The sequence below is a fragment of the Cryptotermes secundus genome, unplaced genomic scaffold, assembly GCF_002891405.2.
Source record: "Cryptotermes secundus unplaced genomic scaffold, Csec_1.0 scaffold480, whole genome shotgun sequence".
Lineage (NCBI taxonomy): Eukaryota > Metazoa > Arthropoda > Insecta > Blattodea > Kalotermitidae > Cryptotermes > Cryptotermes secundus.
Window position 1 is genome coordinate 1,186,043 of NW_019732379.1, and position 24,922 is coordinate 1,210,964.

Consider the following 24,922-nt stretch of genomic DNA (forward strand, 5'->3'; position numbering starts at 1 on the left):
TGTTAAGGACGTTGATAAATATGCGCTCTGAATCAAATCATGTAACAAAATGTTGTGACTGTACTTGCTGAATGTACAAAGGCAGATACCTGACTCTCTGTGCATGAAAATAAAATTCTGTGTCGCTAATTCCATTCCGTGGGAGATTGCAGTGTGATAGAAAGTGTGAGAAAGCAGAGACATTGCAACTGTTTATGTGCGCTTTGCGTTTATGTGCTCGTAGGAGTTTATTTATCGACTCCGGTGTACACTGAGGGCGACTCCGGTGTATAATGTATTGTGACATTCTTGCAAGTTTCAGGTTCCAAGGGGCCATCAAACAACTCAGCATTATGTAGAGTCTCCCAGTGATAATATGAGCGATGCATAGGATGTCACGTACAGGGTTACGAAGTCTGGAGACACTTTAATGCTCATTACCTTAATGACTTTCATATCTATCTATGGCTGTATAGTCCTCTTGTTGAACCTTGCCCGCTTTCTCAATTTCTTAATTCCATATACAGTTGGTGGGATCCGTTGGACGGGGGATCAGCCCGTCGCAAGGCCGCTACCTAAACAGAGAACAACGCAGAGCCGGGTATAGTCCTGGAAATTAGAAGAGGTGGATCGCCCTCCGTTGGATGACGCTACCAAGCAACGGCTAGGGAAAACGTGACTGGGCACTAGCGTGTTTCTAATAGTGAGATGTAAAGTGTAGCCACGCGCTGCATCGAAGAGTCCAATAAACCGGATCATCATTCCAAAGCCCGTCTATAATCACTTAAATCATGTGACAGTTTATTTATACATGTTTTCTTCATCGATTTCAAAATGTGTTCTGTGGCAGAATTTCTGGAGTTAGATACGTTGCGATTGGTGACAGGTCTTCTCTTAGCGTATATACGCTCTTAGTAGCGGGGAGGGTTGTGCGGGCTGAATAATACAGCGAACAGAATAGCTCAAGAGACAGCGTGTCCAAATTTTATTAGTGAATCACCTGTTTCGAATCCTGGTTGGGATGTCAGATTAAATATAGAGAATTACGTGTTTTTCTTCAGTATCTAAAGAAGACTGGCGAAGTCATATCTTGAAGTAGTCCACGACTTCTTTTACACATAATCGTTCAAATCTTTTTAAACTTTTGAGTTACGCATGGCACATTTAAATATAAATAACACACTAACCACAACCTTGGCCGTTCAACTCGAGTTCTGTCAAGTTGTGGAGCCTTGCGTTCGCGCCCCGCAAACTTCCCAAAGGCAAGTGGTAGCATTACATTGATTTCTTCTGCTCTGTGCTCCTGCGCTCTGTATTCTTTTAGCGTTCTGTTTTACTTAGTGCGCCAATCATTAGTCACACCCAACTCCATCCATTAATTTTCTCCAAGTTGTCCGGACCGGCTCTGGGGTCCGCCCAGCCTCCTGTCCAGTGGTTGGGGGGGTGTAAGGCGGCCGGGGTATGGGGCTGGCCACTCGCCTCCGTCTGGTACCGAGGTCAAGGAACTTTGGATCTATGCCTTCATGGCATAGTCCTTTGTTATTTGAGCACAGGGACAACTTTACCCTTACCTTACAGCGGTTACATGACACTCTGGAACACGACTCGAAAATTAAAAAAAATAATGTATTGTGACATTCTTTTAAAGCAAGTACAAGCGCAAAATGTTTCAATAGAGGAAAAATCATCTTAGAGTAAATAGGTGATCTATTAATATTATTATTGCTGAATAACTTGATACCTGTATAGTATATTATGTACACCTGCATTTCCTTGACAATCTTCCAAGTATTCCGGCACAAATTATAATATATTATTATATATATTAATATATTAAATTGTCTGAAATAATTTTCTACAAGAGCCCCTGCTTTTAACTAATACCCGCCATTGCTCAAAAATATTTTCTTTTGGATGTTAAATGTCTTATTTCGGTCTGTTAAATTTCCCAGAAGGTGAGCCCATCTGACAGTACGGAATTGAGTAAGTGAAGTAAACCAATTTCAGAATATCTGTTCTCAGGAGTGGTGCGACTGTCCTCGTTGCAAAACACGCAGAATTTTGTTTCGGGTTTCTTCCAGTTATCAATTTGTTGGCCGAGGAATGTGTTTGCGTCTTTCGGGAATGAAAGAGATAAGCATGTGTTTGTATAGTCGCTTTAGTTACAAACAGATGTAAGATGACACTGTGCTTCTCAGCCGTTATTCAAACCTGAGTAAGTAGATCAGAGGAGGCAAGCTGAAGCCACGTGTGCTTCTTACCGTGAGAACCGCAACGTCGGCAATTTGGTGCGCAGTAGCATGTTGCTCCATGGAGATGAGCCCGAGGTGAGAAATCGTCACTTGTGCAGAAGATTCATTACCGCGTTCACAAGAGCCCTCCCTATCCTGAGCCAGATGAATCCAGCCCACACCACCACCATCTTATCTCTAAAAATACATTTTAATATATTACCCACCCACCTGCGTCTTGGCCTTCGTAGTGGTCTCTTTCCTGGCTTTCCCGGGCACCAAATAAATAAATTTGTGAGACAAACCGAAGTGAACTTAGAAGTTCATGGAGGTAGGCCTAGGCCTACTGGGGCTGTAATGCCAAGGGGAAAAAGAAAACTGATTATGTTGATAATTAGAGGTTTTCACCGATGCACAAACTGTTCAAGTGTCATTTTGTGTTTAACTGTACAGTCCTTGTTGCAGCCGTACCACTGACACCGTCTTTATTTGTAATCAAGATTTCCTTTTATAGTAATTACACATACGATGTAATAAGGAACATTCAAGGGTGACTTAGCCCGATTCTTCGTTTCAAGGATAGGGCCTGCTTCACTGCTACAAAGACCAGGCAGGAAGCACCCCGCAGAGTTGTCCTGGAAATTCAGTTCGAAAGTTGACCGGCGGGATCCTTTGGTAAAGTTACACTTGACAGGTTTTGAACCCCGTAAGTCAAAAGTGGGAAGGCCAACAACCCACGCTACTGGTTAATTTTTCAAGCAGCTGTCAAAAACGACGTTAGGACTTTAAGGTCCAAAGTCCCAAACTAAAGCTAGGTGATTGGAGCAGTGAGAATTGCGGTTAGCTCCCTAAATTTGAATTGTTCCAATCAGCCGAAATTAGGGTAGTAACTTGGAGGCGGAGCTGAAGCTGTGAAGATTTCTTGCTTCGAAGCAGAGTCAGTCTGCTAAAGCAGTCTCTGAACAACTCCAAGTGTACAGCTGAAAAATTAGCATCACTGGCAGCTTGGTTCAAAAGTCAAATATAAAAACATAATTATTTTAAGAGTGTTACTGGAACAATCTCTGAATAACTCTGCAAAATTAATTAGACGCAAAAATTAGTGTGAATCTTAATTTGGCTTGAAAGTTTAAGTGAAAGTGTAATCACTTTTAAGTGTTGTGCAAAAAGAAAAAAGCAGTCGATAAATAACTAGCCAGGGATCCGGTCGCAAAGGTTTGAGTGATTTCAGGTTTGTTTAAGGGGTTAAGGACAAGTGCTGTTACCTGAACATCAAAAAGTGTTCATTAAACAGTTTTGTGTAGTGCATAGCTATAAACACTCTTATCTTTCCCGCTAACGCGCGGCCTGTATGCACCCTGAGACAGAATCTCATCGCTCTAGTGCGAATGCAGTACCTATCACCTGTAGTTTCCGGTTCATCCCCCCTTTTTCCTGAAAAGTAAGCCTTTATAGTAAGCTTACTGGCACCCAGCATTCATGTAACCCATATCCCGCAACGTCAAACATCCACAACACAAACAAAAAGGAAAGAACTGGACAAGAAGGACGCAACAGCAACCTGCAAACTCGGAGTAACAACAGGTTAGAGGGAACGGCTAGAGAAGCAGCTGCAACCAGCAACAAAGCGGCCAAAAGGACGGTAAGAGTGGACGTCGCGCCAAACGTGTAGGCAAACGGTTACATTGTGGAACGAGGCCGTTTTTTCCCTTAAGTTTTTATAATCCATACACTGTTGGTAGACTCCTTGGACGGGGGATCGGACTGTTGCAAGGCCGCTACCAACACAGAGATCCACAGAAACACAGGATAAACGCGCACAGACATCCATGCCTCGAGTGAGATTCGTACCCACGGTACCAGTGTTCGAGCGGGGGGCAGAAAGCCGTTGCCTTAGACCGCGCGCCCATTGTGATCGGCTCTCGTTCTCTTTACTACATATACGTTTCGACAGGAGTTAGCCCTAATCGGATTAGAATACACGAATATTAAAAACTTCTTCCGAGTAATCTGTTCAATCAGTTAAAATTAAAAGTCGTTAATAAGGTCGTACCCGGCGTAATTAATTTTTATCTTTATTCTTAGGGGGCCAATACACGTACCAGTCTGGCTCGCGAGTCCGACTCGGCTCAGGTTCCAATGAGCCAAACTCGTCCGTGTGCGGGTCGCCACGCTCATACGTGTATGGTGAAATTAATCCGAGCCCGGCTTCTCGGCCAGCCAGACTTACAGTGCGTAGTATTCAAGAAGGGTTTGCTGCTGTTGTGCCCTGTTTTGCTTCACATGTGTAGTTGAACGGGAGCAGTTGAAGAGGACGAGAAAATCTTAGGCCAGATCACCTAGAGGAGAGACAGTTCGTGGTTTTCAGTAGTGCGTCTGTCCCAAGGCATCAGGGCATGCATCTTCTGGAAGTGGGTCAAGAGCAAACGATAGTGGAGTATATCCCACGGCGTCTGAAAAATTAGGATTAGAACGCGTCCTTTCTTCGGCGCATTTACTATGGCTTGCTGGCAATAATCTTAAACGCGTATTATTTTTTAAAGTTACAGTAAGTGATTGAAATGGCTGGTGCGCGGTTGCGGAGCACGACGCATGCGTACATACATAGTTAGCAGATGTGAATCTGGAGCCTTAATTATTTTAATGGAAATGTTGTTCAGAGTTATTTGGTTGGTTCTATAATTAATGTGCATTTTGATATATATCGTATAAGTCAGGTTTGGTTCTCACAGTTGTTGTCACACAGGAAGGAGTTCTCTGATGTTGAATTCTGATAAAAAATATTTTAGTTATACACTTAATACGTGTATATCTGCCTTTAAGTAAACGAGTTGAGTTTGTTAACCAGTTAAGCGTATGTATATATTTCATGTTCCTATCTCACCCACAGTGGGATATTGAAATTCCCCGGATATTTAAATGTGTTACTTGCTGCATGTCATTTGGTAACTTGCTCGCCTTTTTTAAATTCAATATTTCAACCATGTGTCGCTATAAAATTATGAAAGGAATAGGCTCTGAGAGATCCATCATCAGAGCTCATATATATGTAAGTAAAGTAAAGCTATCCCTCTTACAGGCCGTAGAAGCCCGTAGGGTTGTGAGACGTTGAGGTTCCCACATTTTCTAGACAACCGACTCGTCGATGGCGGCAAGGTTGTCAGCCTTACGCGCCCTCCGCCCTTTACTCCCAAGTATATTCCAAAAAATATTCCTGGTACTCATTTCTGATAGAGGCTGAGTCGAACCCAGGGCCATAGAGCGGCTGGAAGGATTAGGTCAATTGAAAAGAAAATCCAAGGATCTCATCGGGATTTGAACTCGCGACCTTCCGGCTTGTATCGTAGTGCCTCAACCAACTACGCTACCGCGTCTATATTTTAATTTATATAGTCGTTACATTATTAAACTTCATAGCGCAGTCGGTATAGCGACTGGGTAGGGGCTGGACGACCTGTGGGTCGGAGTTGAGTCCCGGTGGCTTAAGAATATTGTCTTCTTCAATTCGTCCAGACCCGCTCTGGGGCCCAACCAGCCTCCTATCCAATTCGTACCGGGCGTTCTTTCCGCGGGGTTAAAGCAGCATGGACGTGAAGCTGACCACTCACCTCCAACTAGTGCTGAGATCAAAAACATGTGGATCTATACATCCACTCTCCCATACGCCTTCATGGCGTAGTGCTTAATTAAGTAAGCACAGGTATCCCTGCCGGCGAATTTCGGCGACATTCGGTTTATGCAAGTTGCCATTTATTCCAGGCACATGCTCTGTCCATTTCTCTTGCTTTGCAAGTGACGGGAATGGACCTAGGCACTGAACAGAGTTAATTCTATAAAAAAAATCAAACAAGACTCCGTGGTTTCAGTCCGCAAGCGAACTATACGCCTCTGTGGTCTAGTGGTCTGGGTTGCTGGCTACAGATCCATTAGTGTGGCTTCGATTTCTGACGCTACCAAATTTTCTGAGAAGTAGTGAGTCTGGAACGGGGTCCACTCAGCCACGTGAGGATAATTTAGGAGCTCTTTCAAGGAAATAGTGGCTCCTGTCTAGAAAACCGAAATTAACGGCCTTGGGTATTCGTTGCGCTGACCACGCGACACCCTCTATCCGCTAAAGTTTGCACTAACTTCGCCGACAGGCGGCGGTCGCTCGGTCAGTATAGTTCGCTTGCGGACTAAAACCACGGAGTTCTTTTTTTTTTTTGTTTACCAATCTCAACATGATTTTATTAAATCAAAGTCTACTGCAACCAATTTACTTACTAAAATTCTGTCACAGTTTCTTTCAGAACACAAAGGCAAACCGATTCAATTTTCTTGACCTCAACCAAACCTTTAATAAAATTCCTGATACTCTTTTGCTCCATAAACCCAGTAATTTTGGACTCTTTGATTGGTATATTAATTGGTTCCGAATTACTTACCATTTATATTTTCCCAACTAATAAGAAACCTCTTCAACCAACCAGCAATAGAAAGACTAAATAGATGTGGCCATAGGATCTCATTAGATAAGCACCAGAGAATCATCGAAGGATGATACCTGCTTCAATATTACACACACACACACACACCCATCCCTTTTACTAATTACTCTCTTTATGTATATTGAGTAGATTGTAAAATTATTTTAAAATAAAAAATATATATTTTCTGTTGTTCGCACTTTAGGAAGATCATCACCTTTTACCATGATGTCAGGAGTGCCACAAGGCCCCACTTAGTAATCTCTGTTGTTCGATGTTTTTAATGATGATTTATGCGTCAAAACTCATTTTCCCGAATTTCTACTCTTTGCTGATGATCTGAAAATATGTCATTAAATCTGCTTAGGGTTGTAAATTACTGCAATCCAATATACGTAGTAGACTCTCTATAGAAGTGGTGCATTGAAAATTAACATATTCAGAGCAAACGTGATTTCTTTTACGTTTTGAACCAACAGTATCCATTTAAATTACTTTTGGGGCGATCTTATAACCAATTACTTCTCCTTGGTGACTTATTTAGCCATTTTGTGTATACAAGTATATTTAATTGGTAATTATTGTGTTCTGTATGGTTTAAGCCTTTTCTGTATGAATTTGACGTAATGCAATGCATGATATTATTCGGGAGATAAGATACTATGTAGCGGTTTCCGTAATATGGTGTAACATCTTGGGAAATTTTTGAGTTCCAGAATTTTCTTTGTCTACGGGCGAGGGCACACCAAGGAAACTGGCAACCGCAACGCAACAGCAGTTTCCGAGAATTTATATGAGCCTGAGTTGAACACGTGTTAATCAGTGGAGCAGTTTCCTAAATGTTCGCTGCTCCATTCAGTAACGTGTTCAACTCAGGCTGATATAAATTCTCGGAAATTTCTGTTGCTTTGTGGTTGCCAGTTTCCTTGGTGTGCCCTAGCCCAAAGAGTATATTGTGTCATAAAATGTTCTACACGAAATGCACGATGCAAAGTAATACGATTGGCTGGACTTTGTAATTCGGGACAGCTCCGGGAATAAACAGACAATTCGGCCTGCTGTTAATTTGCTGCAGCGCTTGCTTGATATTCGCGTCTGGCTGTAGCGGAAGAGAAGTACTGACCACCGCAGTAGTTAGTTGTAGGCCACTGTTCCTCGCCTGAGGCGAAAGACACAAGAAATGGTGCACTGGTGAAAGCCTCCATATTTTTATATTAGTAAAGTGATTGTTTACTAATATCATGTGAAGCAAAAATTAAGTTAACTAGTGTTTAGTGACTTGCTGCGTATATAATTTTGTTCGGCTCACCTGCCTGAACAAGGCCCGTGTGAGGACTTGAGACAGACCTATTGCTCTCCGGTGAGAGAGATGGCGCCCAATTTCTCACGACGCGAACGCCAGGGAAGGTGTCGGTTGCAATATGTTAATCGTACGAACTGATTGCGTTAAAAGATCTTGGGGTTAAGTTAGATAGCAAACTGCATTCTTATCGCAATGTTGACAGGCACTAAAGCTGCTAGGACATTCTTTTCATCACATTTCATTTTTATTTTCTATGTAGTCTAAAAGTTACATATTATTTTAATTCGTTCAATGCCTGAGCACGAGATTGTCTTCTGGAATAGCAGATTCTGATCAGATGGAAAACATACAAAGAAAGTTTGCTAATTTATGCTGTAATCGATTTATACAACCCAACTCCTTTTGTGATTATGATTATGGAAAATGCTTTATTTCAGGTGAGAAAATCTTTACGCTTTATTTCTCAGTAACATTTGCCAGGACAAATTTTACTGTTATTTTGTTATGGATACTGTTGGTCTCCGTGTGCCCATGAAACAAATTAGATATTTTCACCTTTGACATATGTAATGTCCCAAGATGCGTCACGGCTGCAAACATCTGCAAATATCTGTCATTTTTAGTAAGCATAACATCAATTGAAGATACGTTTTCCTTTGCTTAATTCTACTGAGCTACGTCATTATCGTGTTACCTGTATTATTTTATTTCCTAGTATAACATTTTAGTCTAGTCTTAGTTCTAGCCCTAGTCTAGCTTTTGTTATGTACACTTATAAATGCTCGCCTGCAGCTAGCAAGCACTTAAAAGAAGGTATTGAATTCTATGTTCCCTGAATTCACGTGACTCACGTTAGGAGCCAGTGGCGAGCTCTTGTGTATGTGGTCATGAACTTTAGTGTGCCATGACGTTCTGGGAATTTCTGAACAAATAAGCAAATGTTGCCTTCATAAGAAAGCCTGTGCCAACGTTAATTACGTGATCACTGATCAGTTACTCTTGAGAACTTCGCCACATTTTCAAATGTTATATTCCTCGCTGCACAAGAGGGGGATATACACGAGTATAAATGTGAACTAATAAAACAGTAATGTTAGTAGTTTGTTAGAGATCTGGCATCTTCTTCCTTGACGGATTAGGCTGTCTGTCATGTTCCCAATCCAAATAAATTCTGAAATTATAAATCTTGTGGACAGTCAGTAGGACTCCTTGGATGGGGAATCTGCCTGACTCAAGGCCACTACGCACACAGGTCAACACAAACAGACCAAAATTAGACAGCCATGCTTCGAGTGGGGTTCGAACCCACGATCCCAATGCTTGAGCAACTTAAACCGAGCGACCTCTGTGATCGTCTTGTTTGCTTAGCATGATCTTTAACGAAGTGTATGTAGAGCCTAGGAAAGTTTCCGTGGCGGGACCGTTTTCTGATTAACTTGACATGTTCAGCGGCGTGAAAAGAACGTGGCACTCTAGTGAACTGATACTAAACAAAATTACCTAAAGCTAATGGTACGTCTGGAGTTTGACTACGCATTGAACGCAACCCGGCCTGGGAACAAATCCTGTTGAAGCTACTCCCTGGGGGCGAGGTATTGCGGGTATCGGAAAACAGATTGCGGCAGGATGACAGCACTGGGGCAGCTGCAATTGCCACCGTATTAGAGATTTCAGTCTCAACAGCCATGTAAAGGCCAGGCTGTATTCTCTGTTACTTCAAACAGTGCTTTAAATGAGTACAAATCTATAAAATTACTATATTTTTGGGTGATATTCATCTCGCTATTCTTTTTAACAACGTTTCGGAAAATAGGCTGTCTCCGTCCTCATTATATAATGTTTGTCTTAACTCCCACAGACGGTTTATGTTGTGTGTAGTTTCTATATCCTGTCTTGGTTGGTTCTGGTGTCCGGAGATAGAAACTACTCTATCGATTGTTTCCAAGTGTGTAGGCTTTTACCTGAGGACGGACTCAGAGTCCAGTCTCCGAAATGTTTCTTTAACAGAACGATCGGTAATGTCTTGAAAGTCGATAATTCTTTTAATGTGCCATCCCTACAGACTTCTAGATCTTAGTTCCAAACATGTTTAAACTGTCTCAATATACCAGCGCTTCTCTAAACATGTTTGCCGGTACCCTAACGCCTTGTCTTGGCCTCAGAGCCAAAAGCGCTGTGCACAGACACTTCTGTTTCTTAACTTAATCCGTAAATCTGTCTACTTCATCAAATTCTTTAGCTGCTTTTTTTCTGGTAGGATACAAAAATTAGTCACTCTTTATCGTAGTCCTACAGGATAGGTATTTAATGCCTGTAACAGCATTCTTGCCGAATCTGTACGTCTATGGCGAATAGTTTCACAGGCAGGCACAATGTGGCTCTGCATGTCACCTGCTTTGAGGCTAGTTTCTTCCTAGGCTTGCGTAGGCCGCACACCGGCATGCATGAAGACATGTAACAGTCGAGACACGATGTCTGCGACATGACGCAAAGAAAGGAGCACAGTTGAAACGAATGAGATTATGAGCACCGCCGCACACCGGTCTGAGTCATGATGCTGACGTCAGCTTCATGCTTACAAATCACGAATGAAGCAAGACTGCGTCTTTGTCTCATGTCTTGATGCTTGTCTTGACGCAGTTGGTGTGCGGCCGCCCTTATTCTTCGACCCTAAAATGGAGGCGATATGTTCTCCCAAAATGTTGGTTGACTTTCAACGGACTACACAGCGTTATATCCCAGAGGATAGTACTCTTCAGGCACAGTGTTGTGAGACATACGAAGGCTGTGAGGTCTTCGTTGCTTGCAGTTCACAGTAAATATCCTTTTGTGTGTTCTTTGTGCTAAGCTTATTGAGTAGGTTATATTCTTCCGCTCGTCTGTCCTCATGTTTCATTTCCCAAACTCTCCAACGAACTTGGAAAAAAAATCCTTCCGAGAAGCTACGAATAGCTTAGTTCAAGACATTAGCATTCCCTTACAGCACTCGAACGGGCATGTCTTTGTTCATAAGAGCGCGTTACTGATTCCTGTCATAAGCCAGTTGTATCCGGTGCCTTCCATTTACTCTATTTTTATCCATATTAATATTGTTTCCCATCTACGCCAAAGTATATGCTTTCTTCCTCAAAATTTTTCCCACAGAAATATTTTGTGCAGTCATCTCTCCCATACGCGCAATATGCTCTGCATGTCTCGTTTTGCCTCCTCGTCCGAATAATTTGACGAAAAATACAAAATTATGAAGCTTCTTAGTTTACGATGTTCTGAATCCTCATCTTACACCCTCCTTGGGTCAAAATATTATCTTCATCACTTTCTTCTCGAACAGCCTGTACCAAACCGCTTGACCTCTGTCACGGCATTTGTTGTTGGAGGTTCTGCACTTGAATCAGTCAGGATTTTTTTTCTTACACATCCTGTGACTCTTAAATGTCTACTGTACATGATTTTCACATCAATATTTGTAAAGTTTCTTACTAAGAACATATCTTCAAATTTAAACTTTTTGGTGTAGAGTAACCCAGTCTAATTTCATGGCACGATATTCGAAGGTCGCCACGAAATTAAGTATGAGTTCCACAGTCCAGCCACTTACAGACAACTATTAAAAGTGACCGTGGAACATATGCGCCTGAAATATGGCGTATCACGAAATTGGGCAGGTTTACTCTGCAACATCAAGCAAAATGTAAGCCTTTAATGTAACGAAACGGATAAATATGTTACACCCCTGTTTACTGCCAAAAGTGTCTGGAATTAGTATCACGACTCTCAGTGGAGGTGTAAATTCTTAAGTATCCCGAAACCTGATATGTAACGTCCTTCCTGCATGGGTTATTTCTTGAATCTCCACTGTGTGACCAGTTAAGTTTAACTGAGGTAATATTGAAGCGTACAGTATCGGTGTAGTGTCTTGAGATTTAATTTTATTCATTAGTTACTACGAACTTTTATTTTCTGAAAAAGAATGTGACTGCATGTTATAAATGATTATGATTTTGTGTAATTGATATCACATATGTACGTATTGGTCTGAAACTCCTATGCAGCGTGTATATAAATAATTTTAAAATTACACGTGTTCTATATTGATCATGTGTTCAGAGAAGCTGTTATGTTATCTTATGTGCTAAGAAACAAAATCATGAATACTTTCCGCTGAAGTACAGCTTAGACAGTTACTTTAAATATTTTGCTGCATGACTAAATAGCTTGAACGAGAAATACTTTTGTGCACATATGTAGCTATAGGCTAAATCTACCCCGTTGCTTACCTTTTCTCAGTATATACTATACTCTAAAGTCACCATAATATTGTGCAGCTGTTATGTTCCAAAGCCAGTTCGAAAATTCTGAATGCATGGCTCCATAATGAAGCAGTCCATGGAGATCTGTTAAAACTAGTTACGAAACACGGCCCCAGTTGTGTGGAGAATTTACAGTGCCGCATCACGAAGTTGGTTAGTCAGGATGCTGATGCATTCACCAAATTACTTAATACCTGTACGTTTGATTATGTGTGTTTCTGTCTTTAGCTCGCTAGGCACAGCTTCTCCTACCTCTTCTGCCGCTTCTTCTACTACTACCACTGCTACTACTACTACTACTACTACTACTACCACCACTACGACTAGTACTGCCACTACTCCCCTAACAAGCACTTCGTCGGACGGCCTTCCTGCTCGGCCGAGGCAAAGTCACAAATCCCGACTCCTTCAGTTTTCCTCAAATCGCGGGTTTGTATATATGCTGAGGGAAACCAAAGGGAGAGTTACAAATCGCCATATTTTCGAACAGTAACTATTCCATATTACTTTCTTCTGCACTGTGACGTAGTGTAGTCTGGTACATGGTTCCTTTTTCAGGAGGCAGTCCGTTGCTTAGAAACGTTGGTAACCAGTTAACAGACTACACTGTCATAGCCCAGAAGATCTCCAAATGAATTTTCATTTCCATGGAAACCTCGTTGTCTCCACATTTAAGAAGTTTTACATGATCCAGTAACGTTCTCATGTGAGGTTACGAGCTAGTCTCCAGAAATCGTAAAATTGGTTATTCTGGCCTTTCCTGTTGTACCAAGTGCAAATGTGTGTACTCTGTGCAAGAAATGCGTTTGATCAAAAGTTCACGATTTTATTCTTTAAATTAGGCTTGTCCACCGTCCAGTGTATCTTATTTTCCTCTGATCATCCGAAAATATATACAAGTCATCGATAAATATTTTGGATGGGCGAATGCAGCTTGCAGTTGCGTGTCACATTTTAATGTGTTCTGAGTTCCAAAATGATCGCAGTCTGTTCATTTTCACTTTAAGGCGAATACCAAACACATTTCATTTTCAGTAATAGTATGTCATTCTATCAGTGGTTCATTGTCTCAAAAGTCTTCACGTTATATTGACAGTAACATTTACGTTATGTACGTAGGAGTAAATAAATACTATTTTTTTTATTTTGCATACGTTTCTTTAAGGGGGGGCACCCGGTAGCGTAGTTGCTTGATACATTATGCAACAAGCCGGAAGGTCGCGGGTTCAAGTCCCGATGAGGTCATTGGATTTTTATCAATTGAGGCCCTCGGGTCGACTCAGCCTCTAACAGAAATGAGTGCCTGAAATATTCTTGGGAGTAAAGGGCGGCCGGATGAGGTCATTGGATTTTTATCAATTGAGGTCCTGGGGTCGACTCAGACTCTAACAGAAATGAGTACCTTAAATATTCTTGGGAGTAAAGGGCGGCCGGCGCGTAAGGCTGACAACCTTGCCGCCATCTATGAGCCGATTTTCTAGAAAACGTAAGAACCTCAACATCTCACAACCATATGGGCCTCCTCGGCCTATTACAGGGATACCTTTACTTTTTACATGTTTCTTTAAATATACTTTGTTTATTCTTGGTGGTGGACATAATTAAGGGTCTGAAAAATTTAACTTATCTAGTATGTGTATAAGACTATTTATGTATTGGAATACTTGTTTCTGACTGTAATGTAAACAAATTATGTAGGGGGAGGTACATCACATCAAAATGTGCTTGGAAGCACCGGGGAAGAATAATTTTCTAAAATGTATTGATTTTTTAAAACAGTTTATTGTAGTCACCAGATAATAACACGGTTTGTACAGAGTGGTTCAATGCTTCTGATGAGATACTCTAATTCATACACTATATCCAAATTCTTGTTAATCCTTCCATCATTTATTAATATTTATTATTCGTTAACAAGCGAGCAACGAGTGGCATTTCATGTCTTGAAATATATTCTTTTTAAACTGTATGAAGAAACAGACAAAATGATCCGCAGGGCCTAGTTAACATTAAAAATAAAATATGTGCAGAGTTTTGGAGGCTGTTCGACGAATTGTTTGGATAACACAACATTTATGTGTTAGGAAAGCCCATCGAGTGTTACGTCCATTCATGGTTTCTCTGATGTAACGATAGAGTTTGTGAAACAGTCAGGAAATCATGAATGGCTTAACATTTAACGGGAAGCCAAAGTTTTCGAACAGCCTTCAATCCTGTTTTGGTCTTAGTTACTGTTCGAAAACTTTGTGTGTCTGCAGTTAATTTTATCAGCGTTTCTGTGCAGTGAAATTCTCAAATTACGCAAAAAGAGGTTCCAAGAGACAAAACTACATTTATCAAAAACAAGAATAAAATGTTGCTGGGGTTTGCAGGATAATCTCTAAAGTTGCTGAGGATATATATATCATCTTTTGATTTCATATTCAATATTCATATTCAATTATTCGAATCTAACGATTGTTAAAAAAATTTTCACAGAAAATCTAAGATTTCCCGTACAACTTTAGCAGTTAAATGGCATGTAATACGACGACTCATGGATCCACTTTAAATTATCGATTATTTTTAAAAAGTTCATAACCAGCCAAATTTGCTGAGTTCTGCTTTCAAAATAGTCCAAGTTTGTTCTCATGAGTTCATTTAAATTTCTTCATTTCATTTGAAATAATTTGAGAATTTCTTTAATTACTCCTATAGCAGTAAGTTCTGGTTCTGTAAAATGGATGTTCTTGTACATAATTTATGGTGTTCTACTGTATAAAATGGTATCACATTGTCCTATGTGAAAATACGACCTACAGCTTATTAATGAAACTTCAGTTTCCGGCTACAGTTCCTTCTGCCTTTTTTTTTTGTGGCTTTGTTATCCTTAGCTTATTTACATTCTTTATTACGGCATGACATAAGGAGTCACTAAACACTGTCTCACACTTAAAGAGACTCTTATTTCATGCATGAATGCAATTTGCCGGCATGTAAAATTGTTTTCTTTCCGATTGGAATTGCTTTTGTGTGAGTGAAATAACATGATTTCTTCGACATGTTTCATTATTCCCAGTCAGAAAAAATAAAGTTCCTTGGTGTAAAATAATATATTCTAGTGACAACATTATGCAAAGCATCCTGGTTAGGTTGTAACGAAAATTTAAATTTCATCAAGTTGTTTTATGAACCTCCGGTATTTTGTGGTCGACTTGCAGAATGCGTTATCCTACTCACATTCGTGATACACCTTATTTCGTGGTACGACACTGTATTTTCCATAAAATTAGGTCGCAGAGCTGTTATAACTAACAGTTTAACGCATTGATAATTTCTTGGAGAATGTAGAGAATTGTTCCACGAAATAAGGGATGTCACGTAGTGGGATAGTTTGCCCCAAATAACTTTTGTCTAACTTTCAAAATGGACTATATCTGGAAGATTTAACTCGATTCATTTTTTATCTTTTATTTGCAAAACGTTCGTTTCAAAACAACTAAGCAGCAGTTTAATAAGCGTAAAGCCTGCTAAAGTTCCACATCATGTTATTCATCACTTCTAGGAATAGTCCCTGTGACAGATTTATTGTCGTGATAGGGATAATACGTTTAATAACTCAGAAACGGTCTCGGGGCAGTTTAGATTATATGAAATGGAACTTTTGTCAAAGTACGCTTCCCACTTACAGAGTCAATACAAAAGGATATTTTATTTCATTTTAACAAATCATAGAGATATGTCCAAGAAAAAAGGAAACGACTGTTTCATTTATTCAGATCCATTAGTAATAAAATTATTTATCTGTTAACAGAGCTAATTCTGTTTTATTACGAGAACAGATGGATACGCAAGTATGGTATGGATAAAGTTATAGGGAAAGAAGATAACTTTCATCTAAAATATTTTCTGTTTCAGTAGAAGACCATAACCAGTAAAACAACTGTTTATGTTTCTTCTACCATAAAATACGGAAGTATTCAAAGTATTTACTTAATTTAGGCATAGAATCATCACGAAAGCCGCTAGCTGTCTTCAGAATTGCTTTGGAGCTTATTTCATCGCCGGTTCTTCATATGCGCTTCTTTATCAAATCACTTGCTATAATAAGCCATGAGTGATTTTCTAGTGACTGAAACAGCGCCTTGGCTGTTTATTTGTAGCATCGTGGGCAAGAAAGTCATATACAGATATAAATATTATGTAGACTATCTTTCTGTTTAATTCTGTTTTTCTCGTTTTTAGATAAATATTTCTTCTACGTGTTAGAAGAACGAAGTTCAGCAAAGTTCTACTTTAATTCAACTTGTGTTTCCTTGATCGGTTTCAGGTACGTGTTTACCATTGTCAGTTACCTCATCGGCGTGTTTATCTTCGCCACAATTGTAGGTAAGTCAATATTTGTCTCCAAGAAGCCGGGGCCCGTGTGACGAGCGTAACTAGCATGCTGCAACCCTCGCCATAAAACATGTGCAGTCTGAGTTTAACTGCAGCGAATCTTCACAAATTGTGTCTCAAGAGACATTTCTAATAACCTACGTTGTTCTTACAGCACGATACGCCCCACGCTATAATTCTGGAATTTTACTTTCTCCATAAATAGATCAATTTTAAAGAAGCACTAACTACTCAAAATACTATACCCTACTACCTACGCGGTAGCGTAGTTGGTTGAGGGGCTATGCTACAAGCCGGAAGGTCGTGGGTTCAAGTCCCGATGAGGTCATTTGGGTTTTTCAATTGACCTAAACCTTCCAGCCGCACTAGGCCCTGGGGTTTACTCAGCCTCGAGAAATGAGTACCAGGAATTAAATAAATAATTTTCCTGGGGAGTAAAGCGCGGTCGTTGCGTAAGGCTGACAACCTTACCGCCATCTGTGAGCCGATTACCTAGATAATGTGGGACTCTCAACGTCTCACAGCCCTATGGGGCTTCACGGCCTGGTATAGGGATAACTTTACTTACTTACTTACTTACTATTACAACAACAACAACAACAACAACAAGAACTTCCTCCTCTTGGCCACGAATATGCAGTTGTTATAGTGTGACAAAATCGGGTTTCAAAGGAGAAGTTACAGAACTTAGACCTTCATAATTGTGCTCCTCACCAAATATTATTGCAGTGAACGAATAGAGGACGATGGGATAGGCATGACAGGTAGCATTCATAGGAGAGGTCATAAAAATATACGCACAATTTTAGCAAAAAGCAAAATGTGAAAGGAAAATGCGGCTTTGGAGGTCTAGGCGAAAATAGGAAGATAATATTTTAATTAGGTTTAAAGGAAGATCGTAGCCATTGGCAGAATCTTGGGATCACAGTAATGAATTTTCACGACGGTGGTTATAAAGAGAAATATCTTCTGGAATTTAAGGACATGTAGTCTGTTGAAGGTCAGCTGACGTTTAGCATGTTCCACCGAAACGTCGCATAATTTTCAACGGACTACATGACTGTATCTTAGGATACATGACTCAGTTTATTTTTCAGAACACAACGTTTCGGAGACTGGGTTCTGTCTCCGTCTTTATGACGGACGGACGGTCAATACTTTTATTATGCGAGGACATCGACAGAGTAAATGACAAAGAAATTCGAGATTTCTTATTTCTTCAGAAATTAAATGTACATAGTCTACAGAACACCTGAACATCTTATTGTTTTAAATAATTTATTAGTACATACGTGGTCTTATAGAATGGGAAAAGACTCTGAATGTAAAGGGTTCATTAACATTAAAATTGTAATTAGCTTTTTTCAGTTATGATTAAAGAAAAATATTCAACGAATTAACAGCACTAATGTGAAGATGACCCATTGTGGTCGAAACATGTAGTGCGAGCTATGTAAATAATGAAATAAATATTAAAGTATTGTTGCTTTGACGGTAGAAATTATATATATATGTTCAAAATAAGTTGTTCGGAAGTTGAAAATTAAAAAACACGTTTCCCAGCGGGAAGTTAATCACATTGGTTGGGGCTAGATGTGTTACTGACTCCCTTTGAGACTGATTCGTGTTCCTCCTTTATCGTTCTTGGGTTTATTGCGTTATTGCAATTACGGAATTGAGTTTAATATATTTCGACTAGAGCCCGACTGGTTTGCTTGCAGAGCTATCCGTAGGCAGGAACATAGACGGCTTCCTGTCAGCACATGACTGCCAAACGACATGATAACGGTCCCTCTGTCTCCATTAACCAGAAGTTGGCTTTTTGTGTGTATGTGTGGGGGGGGGGAGGGGGCGTTAATAGGAATTGCTGGATGTACATACCAAATTTCGGGATATAAGTGATACCGTAGTTCAACAGTAATACAGTGTGTATTTACAGATTGGCATCAGCATCGTGACCTCCTTATTGGGTCAGGTTTCTTAGACAACGCTATCTCCGAGAGCTTTATTCCGGATTGATCTTTTGTTCATATTTTTTCTGTTTTGTAGTGATGCGATCTTTTCGGAAATTTGAATGCTCGCATTTTTAACACAGTTTCTTGTATGGCGCTGTTTGCGGCCGGGGCTCGAAACTGACGACTCACCTTCATGTGGTGCTGAAGTCAAGAATTGTGGGGCTGTGCTTCCGCTCCCTCATGTGTCGTCATGGCATAGTGGTTAATCATATTGTTAGTGACTAGGCGTGGGGTTTGCATTAGTAACTGCTTTTATTGGACACTTATACACCGTAACTACAAGTAATTACAACGCTGTCACCAATTGACCCACCCTTCTCACTACAGCTTACGCGAAGCCTTCTATATTTTCACTAGCCGTTGCCTGGTGACATTTCTTATATTGCTGCTATTATTGTGCGTAATAGTGGCATTGACTTTATAGCGTGTTTCCAGTGTCATTATCTAGCAACGGATGACTTCTCACCCTAAGTATTTCGAGCATGTAACAGTATAATTAAGTACAGGGACTGCTTTACATTTTGCCATTACCTCGGATATTGAAATTACCTTATAGGAGCGAGTAATGCCACATCTACTATCGGATAAATCAGGGCTGGGGTCCCACAGTGGAGTGTAGTAGGCCTGCTCCTGCTAAATACGTGGATCAGCGACATTTCCTTCGACTTCAGACAATACGAATTTGAAAATTTGTGCCTGTGTCAAGTTCCATTTGACCCAAATCTTAAAACCAAAAAATGCAGAGAATTATGTAGGACTTCGACTTTGGTTCAGGTTCAGGGCATAGCAAATCCACTATTCCCGCGCACAATTTAGAGGTTCTCATGTACTCCGAACTTTATACTCAGCGTGACGTGCTTCCGTCGAATCTAGGCCACTTCATGGGCATATAATGCAGAATCCTGAAATTTATGTAGGCCAGTTGATACATCTTCTTTATGCTGCTGTCATATTTGTAAAATAATAACTTTGCATCCCCTCTAAATATATACAATTAATTGCCAACTCTCGATTTCACGTATCGGAAATTTTTCCCTTTGTATATATTTCTGCCACCGCAATATGTGGTTTCAGGTATGCGCGGATTTTAGTTTTGTATACTTGGATAAAGTCTGTGACTTGAACACCAAAAGTTCCACATTTTCTCGGGACACTGCTATACTGTCCAGTTGAGTTCAATTTGCTTCCCGACGCCCTATTTATATACATTTTAATATTGTCCAAGCCATATTTTTATTAAAATCTTGTATATATTTAGGTCTTGGTAGGTGTTTAAAACAGTAGACACGGTTCCCTTAACGTCAAATTTTCCAGAAATATTGCTTATCTGAGTTTGTCCAACGCACCGTTTTTAGAAAAGTAAACCCAAAGTTACAAATCGATTGCTGATGAAAGCTTTCTGATTGTGATACATGACGGAACGCTGCAGCTGGTGCGTGAATTGATCATAGAGTACAAAAATGGCAATGGTAAGAATCTTTGAGATAATTTTTAAATCTCAAGATGTGCATAGAAAATGCTGGCGTAGTTTACATGTAGAATAAACTACCAAGTTTTATAATTATTATCACATATTAATCATAGGTCTTATATCCTAATATCTCAGTTAAATCTAAAATAATTACATAAAAATGGGTTCATTAGTTCTGCGCTTAACTTCTTTCTCTATATGGATAAGTTAGTTTAGTGCGCATAACTTCTTCCTCTATATGGATAAGTTAGTTTAGTGCTTATAACTTCTTCCTCTGTATGGATAAGTTAGTTTAGTGCGCATAACTTCTTTCTCTATATGGATAAGTTAGTTTAGTGCTTATAACTTCTTCCTCTGTATGGATAAGTTAGTTTAGTGCTCATAACTTCTTCCTCTGTATGGATAAGTCAGTTTAGTGCGCATAACTTCTTTCTCTATATGGATAAGTTAGTTTAGTGCTTATAACTTCTTCCTCTGTATGGATAAGTTAGTTTAGTGCTCATAACTTCTTCCTCTATATGGATAAGTTAGTTTAATTCTGGAGTAAAATGATAACCGGATAATTCGACGTGTTCTGTACGTGTAGTTTTACACTCAAATTAGGAATATCCTCCGAACTATTCTGATCGCTTAGAGTTAATGTGTTACATGCTTCCATATCTGTGTAGACGGGCTTGCAGGACAGATTCATAACAATGAATCTCTTTGCAGAACCACAGTTTATAATAATAAACAGAAAGAGCAAGCTGAAGTGAGTCGTACATTCTAAAGAGTTCTGACGATGGTGTATTTGAAGTAAGCTGTTTCTAAGGGACCCAACTGAGTAGCGGTCTCCCCCCCCTCACCCGATGCCGGAAACAGATCCAGTTTCCAAAACGTTGTGTACTCTAGTTTCTAGAATACCAGACGATGGACAAAGGCTAAAAACCCAGTATTTCTGAAGTATGTCGTACTTATAAGGATTTAGTGCACATAAATAAAAATTACAGCTGATATTGAAGAGCGGGTGTGACTAAAAACATGTTTGCTTTGTTAAGTATAAAATCTGATAAATGGTTTGTTCCAGGACAAGTGGGAAATGTCATTACGAACCGTAACGCAAACCGTCTGGAGTTTGAGCGGCTTCTGGATGGCGCCAAGACGTACATGCGACACCACAAGGTTCCTGGGGGTATGAAGAGGAGAGTCCTCCGGTGGTACGACTACTCGTGGTCCAGGTAAATGCGGTCGTGAACGGGTCCTGCAGTCAGGAGTACAAACGCATTACAATATATTTACATAGACAAAGAACCAAACGTCCTGAAACACCACATCCTTCATGAAAGAGTCTTTGTGTGCTCAAACTAAATATAGTAGAAATTTTTGTCGAATATCATTCTGGGTATAAAAAATAATTAATTGCTGGTGCGAGAATATGTTTCCCAACTTTATATTGGCACATGTCCCATAGTTAGCAAACGCGGAAAACATTAATGTGTTTTCGTAAAATCAGTTATTACACCGATAGCCCTTTTAGAAGAAGAATTAGTTCCTGAACAATAAAAAAGCATGTATATCCTATAAAGATATTTTCCCTTCATGTTCTCATCCTCATGCAGTTTGTGGAGCATTCTTATGATATAAATAAATACTAAATTTGCTGACAGATGGTGCAAATCCGTTCATCCATTTTGGTTTCCGTTTCTTTAATGCTGCTGTCAGTTATTCAGGCTATGTAGCGTCGAGTAATTGGATGATAGTGACCGAATGATTTGGAAATGCTGTGAAAAGTTGTCCTGGCCTGTTTGTGGTTTTGTCGGAACATTGCCTGGAGGGACTGAGGAAAACAGCGAAACCCAGTAGGCATGATAGTCGGTGTACCGGCTGAGATTCGAATATGGCACATCTGGAATACAAGCCAGAGGCTTTACCATTTGAGCCAACTTGCGTCGTACAGTCACTCAGTGTGTTATTGAAACTGCAGCTCTTAACGATACGACGGAGGAGACACGTTCGCCCGACACGCAAAATTGATTGTTCAGATCTTAAAGTGGTAGTAGTTACTATAAGATTCTGACGATGGTGTATAACACACTGATATGTTGGGATTTTGGACTTTATCCATCGTCCTGGTTTTTAAGATAACAAAAACACGACGTTTCGGAAACTGGACCTGTTTCCGAAACGTCGTGTTTTTATTTGTTATCTTAAAAACCAGGACGATGGATAAAGTCCAAAATCCCAACATATCAGTGTGTTAAAGTGGTAGGCCTAGAAACAATGTAGAGCACCCGGAATTTAGTGATATGCCTCGAATCCCTTCGTTGTCATTTAATGAACAGGTCTGTTGCCATAAATAAAATGCCAATATATCAATCACATTTCACTGCATTACACCCTCAGTCCCGTTTCAGTTAGGAATTAAGCGTTTGCTGAAATGCAGTTCAGTTCTTTATTATTTATATGCCGAGTCAACAGCCGCAAGGCCAATTACAGACAGGGCACAGTGCAGATGAAAGTAATTACATTATGGACAAAAGTTATTAAAAGTCAAATTAAAATTACAGGTAAGTACTTGGAAGAAACAATATTGAAGAAAAGTAAACAAACAAACAAATAAATGATAATTATAACTGTAATAATAATTTCATTATCATTAAACTAAGTGTTATTAAGAATTGAGAAATTAAACATAAATATTTAATTAAGAAATGAATAGTATTTATGAAAAATGCATCTGATGCCAAATTATTGTGAATTGGAGACCATTTGACCATTTTTGTGAGGAACCGTGTAAGGCAGCTTTGCTTGAAAAATTATGTTTTTCGTTTTTCTGACTTCAAAAATAATTCAGGTAAATCTAACCTAATCTAATCTAAAAATCTAAGATAATTGGTATGTCGACTGTTCATTTTCTCCTACAAGTTAACTCCAATTGTATGTATATAGATTCAGTTCCATCAAAGTTCTCAGTAACCTAACATTGAATTATAATTAAATGATACAGTATTAAATTATGTAAGAATTTAGAATCTAATAATGATTATTGTAACGGTTACTATTTATTTTGGAAAAGACACGGTGTAGTTTGGTAGATATGTACCAACGTTTCAGAGGAACGTGTTTCCATCATCTTCAAGTTAAAATAATAATGTTTTACCTATATACAAAACTATACGGCATCAGATTCAAGAAGACAGTTATATTTGTCTGACCTGAATTGAATTGTATGAGATTTTAAGTGTTAGTAGGCAGTGGATATTTAGGTTGTGGTCTTCTGAGTTAGGAAGATAGAGGGTAGTATGTTCCTCCAAAACCTTAGTGCCTACCTGTCAGACTATGCGGTGTCACAACCTTCAAGACTACAAAATAAATTTAATTAAATCATCACATTAATGCATGACTTTGTTACAGTGTTGCAACACATAAATCCATGAATATAATTGATATTTTCGTTTTCTACAGAGTGGTCCTCTCTTTGCTTACTGACAAAATCTTCCAACAGTGTACAACAATTTTTTCATTCTCTACACAATATCGAACCAAACTGTTTGCTATTCAGCTACTTTACTTACGTTTCTGGCTCTATAATCATAGCCTAACCATCTGATTTATAATGTGATTATGTTTTTATTGGGGGCACGCGGTAGTGTAGTTGGTTGAGGCACTACACTACAAGCCAGAAGGTCGTGGGATCGAATCCTGATGAGGTCACTGGATTTTTCAATTTACCTAATCCGTCCAGCCACACTATGGCCCTGGGGTTGACTCAGCCTCTAACAGAAATGAGTACCAGTTATATTACTGAGGGTAAAGGGCGGCTGACGCTTAAGGCTGACAACCTCCCCGCCATCCGTGAGCCGATTGTCAGACAATGTGGGACTGTCAAAGTCTCAACCCTATGGGCCTCCACGGCCTGTTACAGGGATAGCTTTACTTTACTTTTTTTACTTATATTTTTATTACCTGTACCTGTATATCATATTTCTTCTGCTTCCTTTTTTAAGTTGAGTATAGCGTGGTTATATAGTACAGTAATTCTGGGACAGTAGTTATTATGAAACTTTTGAGGAGACGTTCGATTTCCCATATTGTTGTTTTATATTGTGCTGCAACACTACCTAGAGCTTTTAATTTCAGATGATAACATGATTTAAGATCTGTAGTATTATATATATTTTTAAGATTTACAAACGTGTAATACAAGAAAGGTTTAAATAATCTTCTAAATGTCACAATGAGAACTATTAAAATTTACTTTTTTTATTGCTAGTGGGGTGGGACTAAGTCCCTTGTACTACGGCCACTTCTGGCCTATTGTACCAGCCCCAGATGATAGGTGAGGGTGATTGTGGAGCAATTGGTGGAATGAAGATTGGCAGGGGAAACCGAAGTACTCTGAGAAAACCTGCCCCAGCGCCACTTTGTCCACCACAAATCCCACTTGACCAGACCGAACCCAGGCGGCCGCGATGGGAAGCCAGCGACTAACCGCTTGAGCTATGGTGCGGCCAGAAAATTGTAAATTACTGTTCAGATTGTTATCCTTTTATTGAAGGGGTCGTATTCAAGGAGGTGGTGATATTAATACAGCCCTTGGCCTGCTGCCTGACAAACTGAAGACTGAACTGGCTCTGCATGTAAATCTCAGTGTCCTTAAAAAGGTGAGTAATTGCAGAATATTGAAAATTGTTATGAATATATTGTCCATTGCCGGTCACGGTGGCCGAGCGGTCTAAGGCATGCACTGTCTTTGCTCGCTCGAAAGCCGGGATCGTGGGTTCGAATCCC

The 24,922-nt window shown here is 39.7% G+C and overlaps 1 protein-coding gene across 3 annotated transcripts in view; it reads left to right on the forward strand.

The window, feature by feature from the left end:
- LOC111867576 overlaps window positions 1-24,922 on the forward strand; it is a 453,586-nt gene that overhangs the window by 403,065 nt on the left and 25,599 nt on the right. For 2 of the 3 annotated variants that reach the window (XR_004513358.1, XM_033752722.1), the window contains exons 7-10: window positions 12,518-12,718; window positions 16,599-16,657; window positions 21,219-21,369; window positions 24,690-24,795. Coding sequence is in view for 1 of the 3 variants with exons in the window: in XM_033752722.1 (XP_033608613.1) it covers window positions 12,518-12,718; window positions 16,599-16,657; window positions 21,219-21,369; window positions 24,690-24,795 (517 nt within the window). In the remaining 2 variants the exon portion in view is untranslated. The remainder of the gene's footprint in view (window positions 1-12,517; window positions 12,719-16,598; window positions 16,658-21,218; window positions 21,370-24,689; window positions 24,796-24,922) is intronic. The other variant, XR_004513359.1, reaches the window with a different exon arrangement.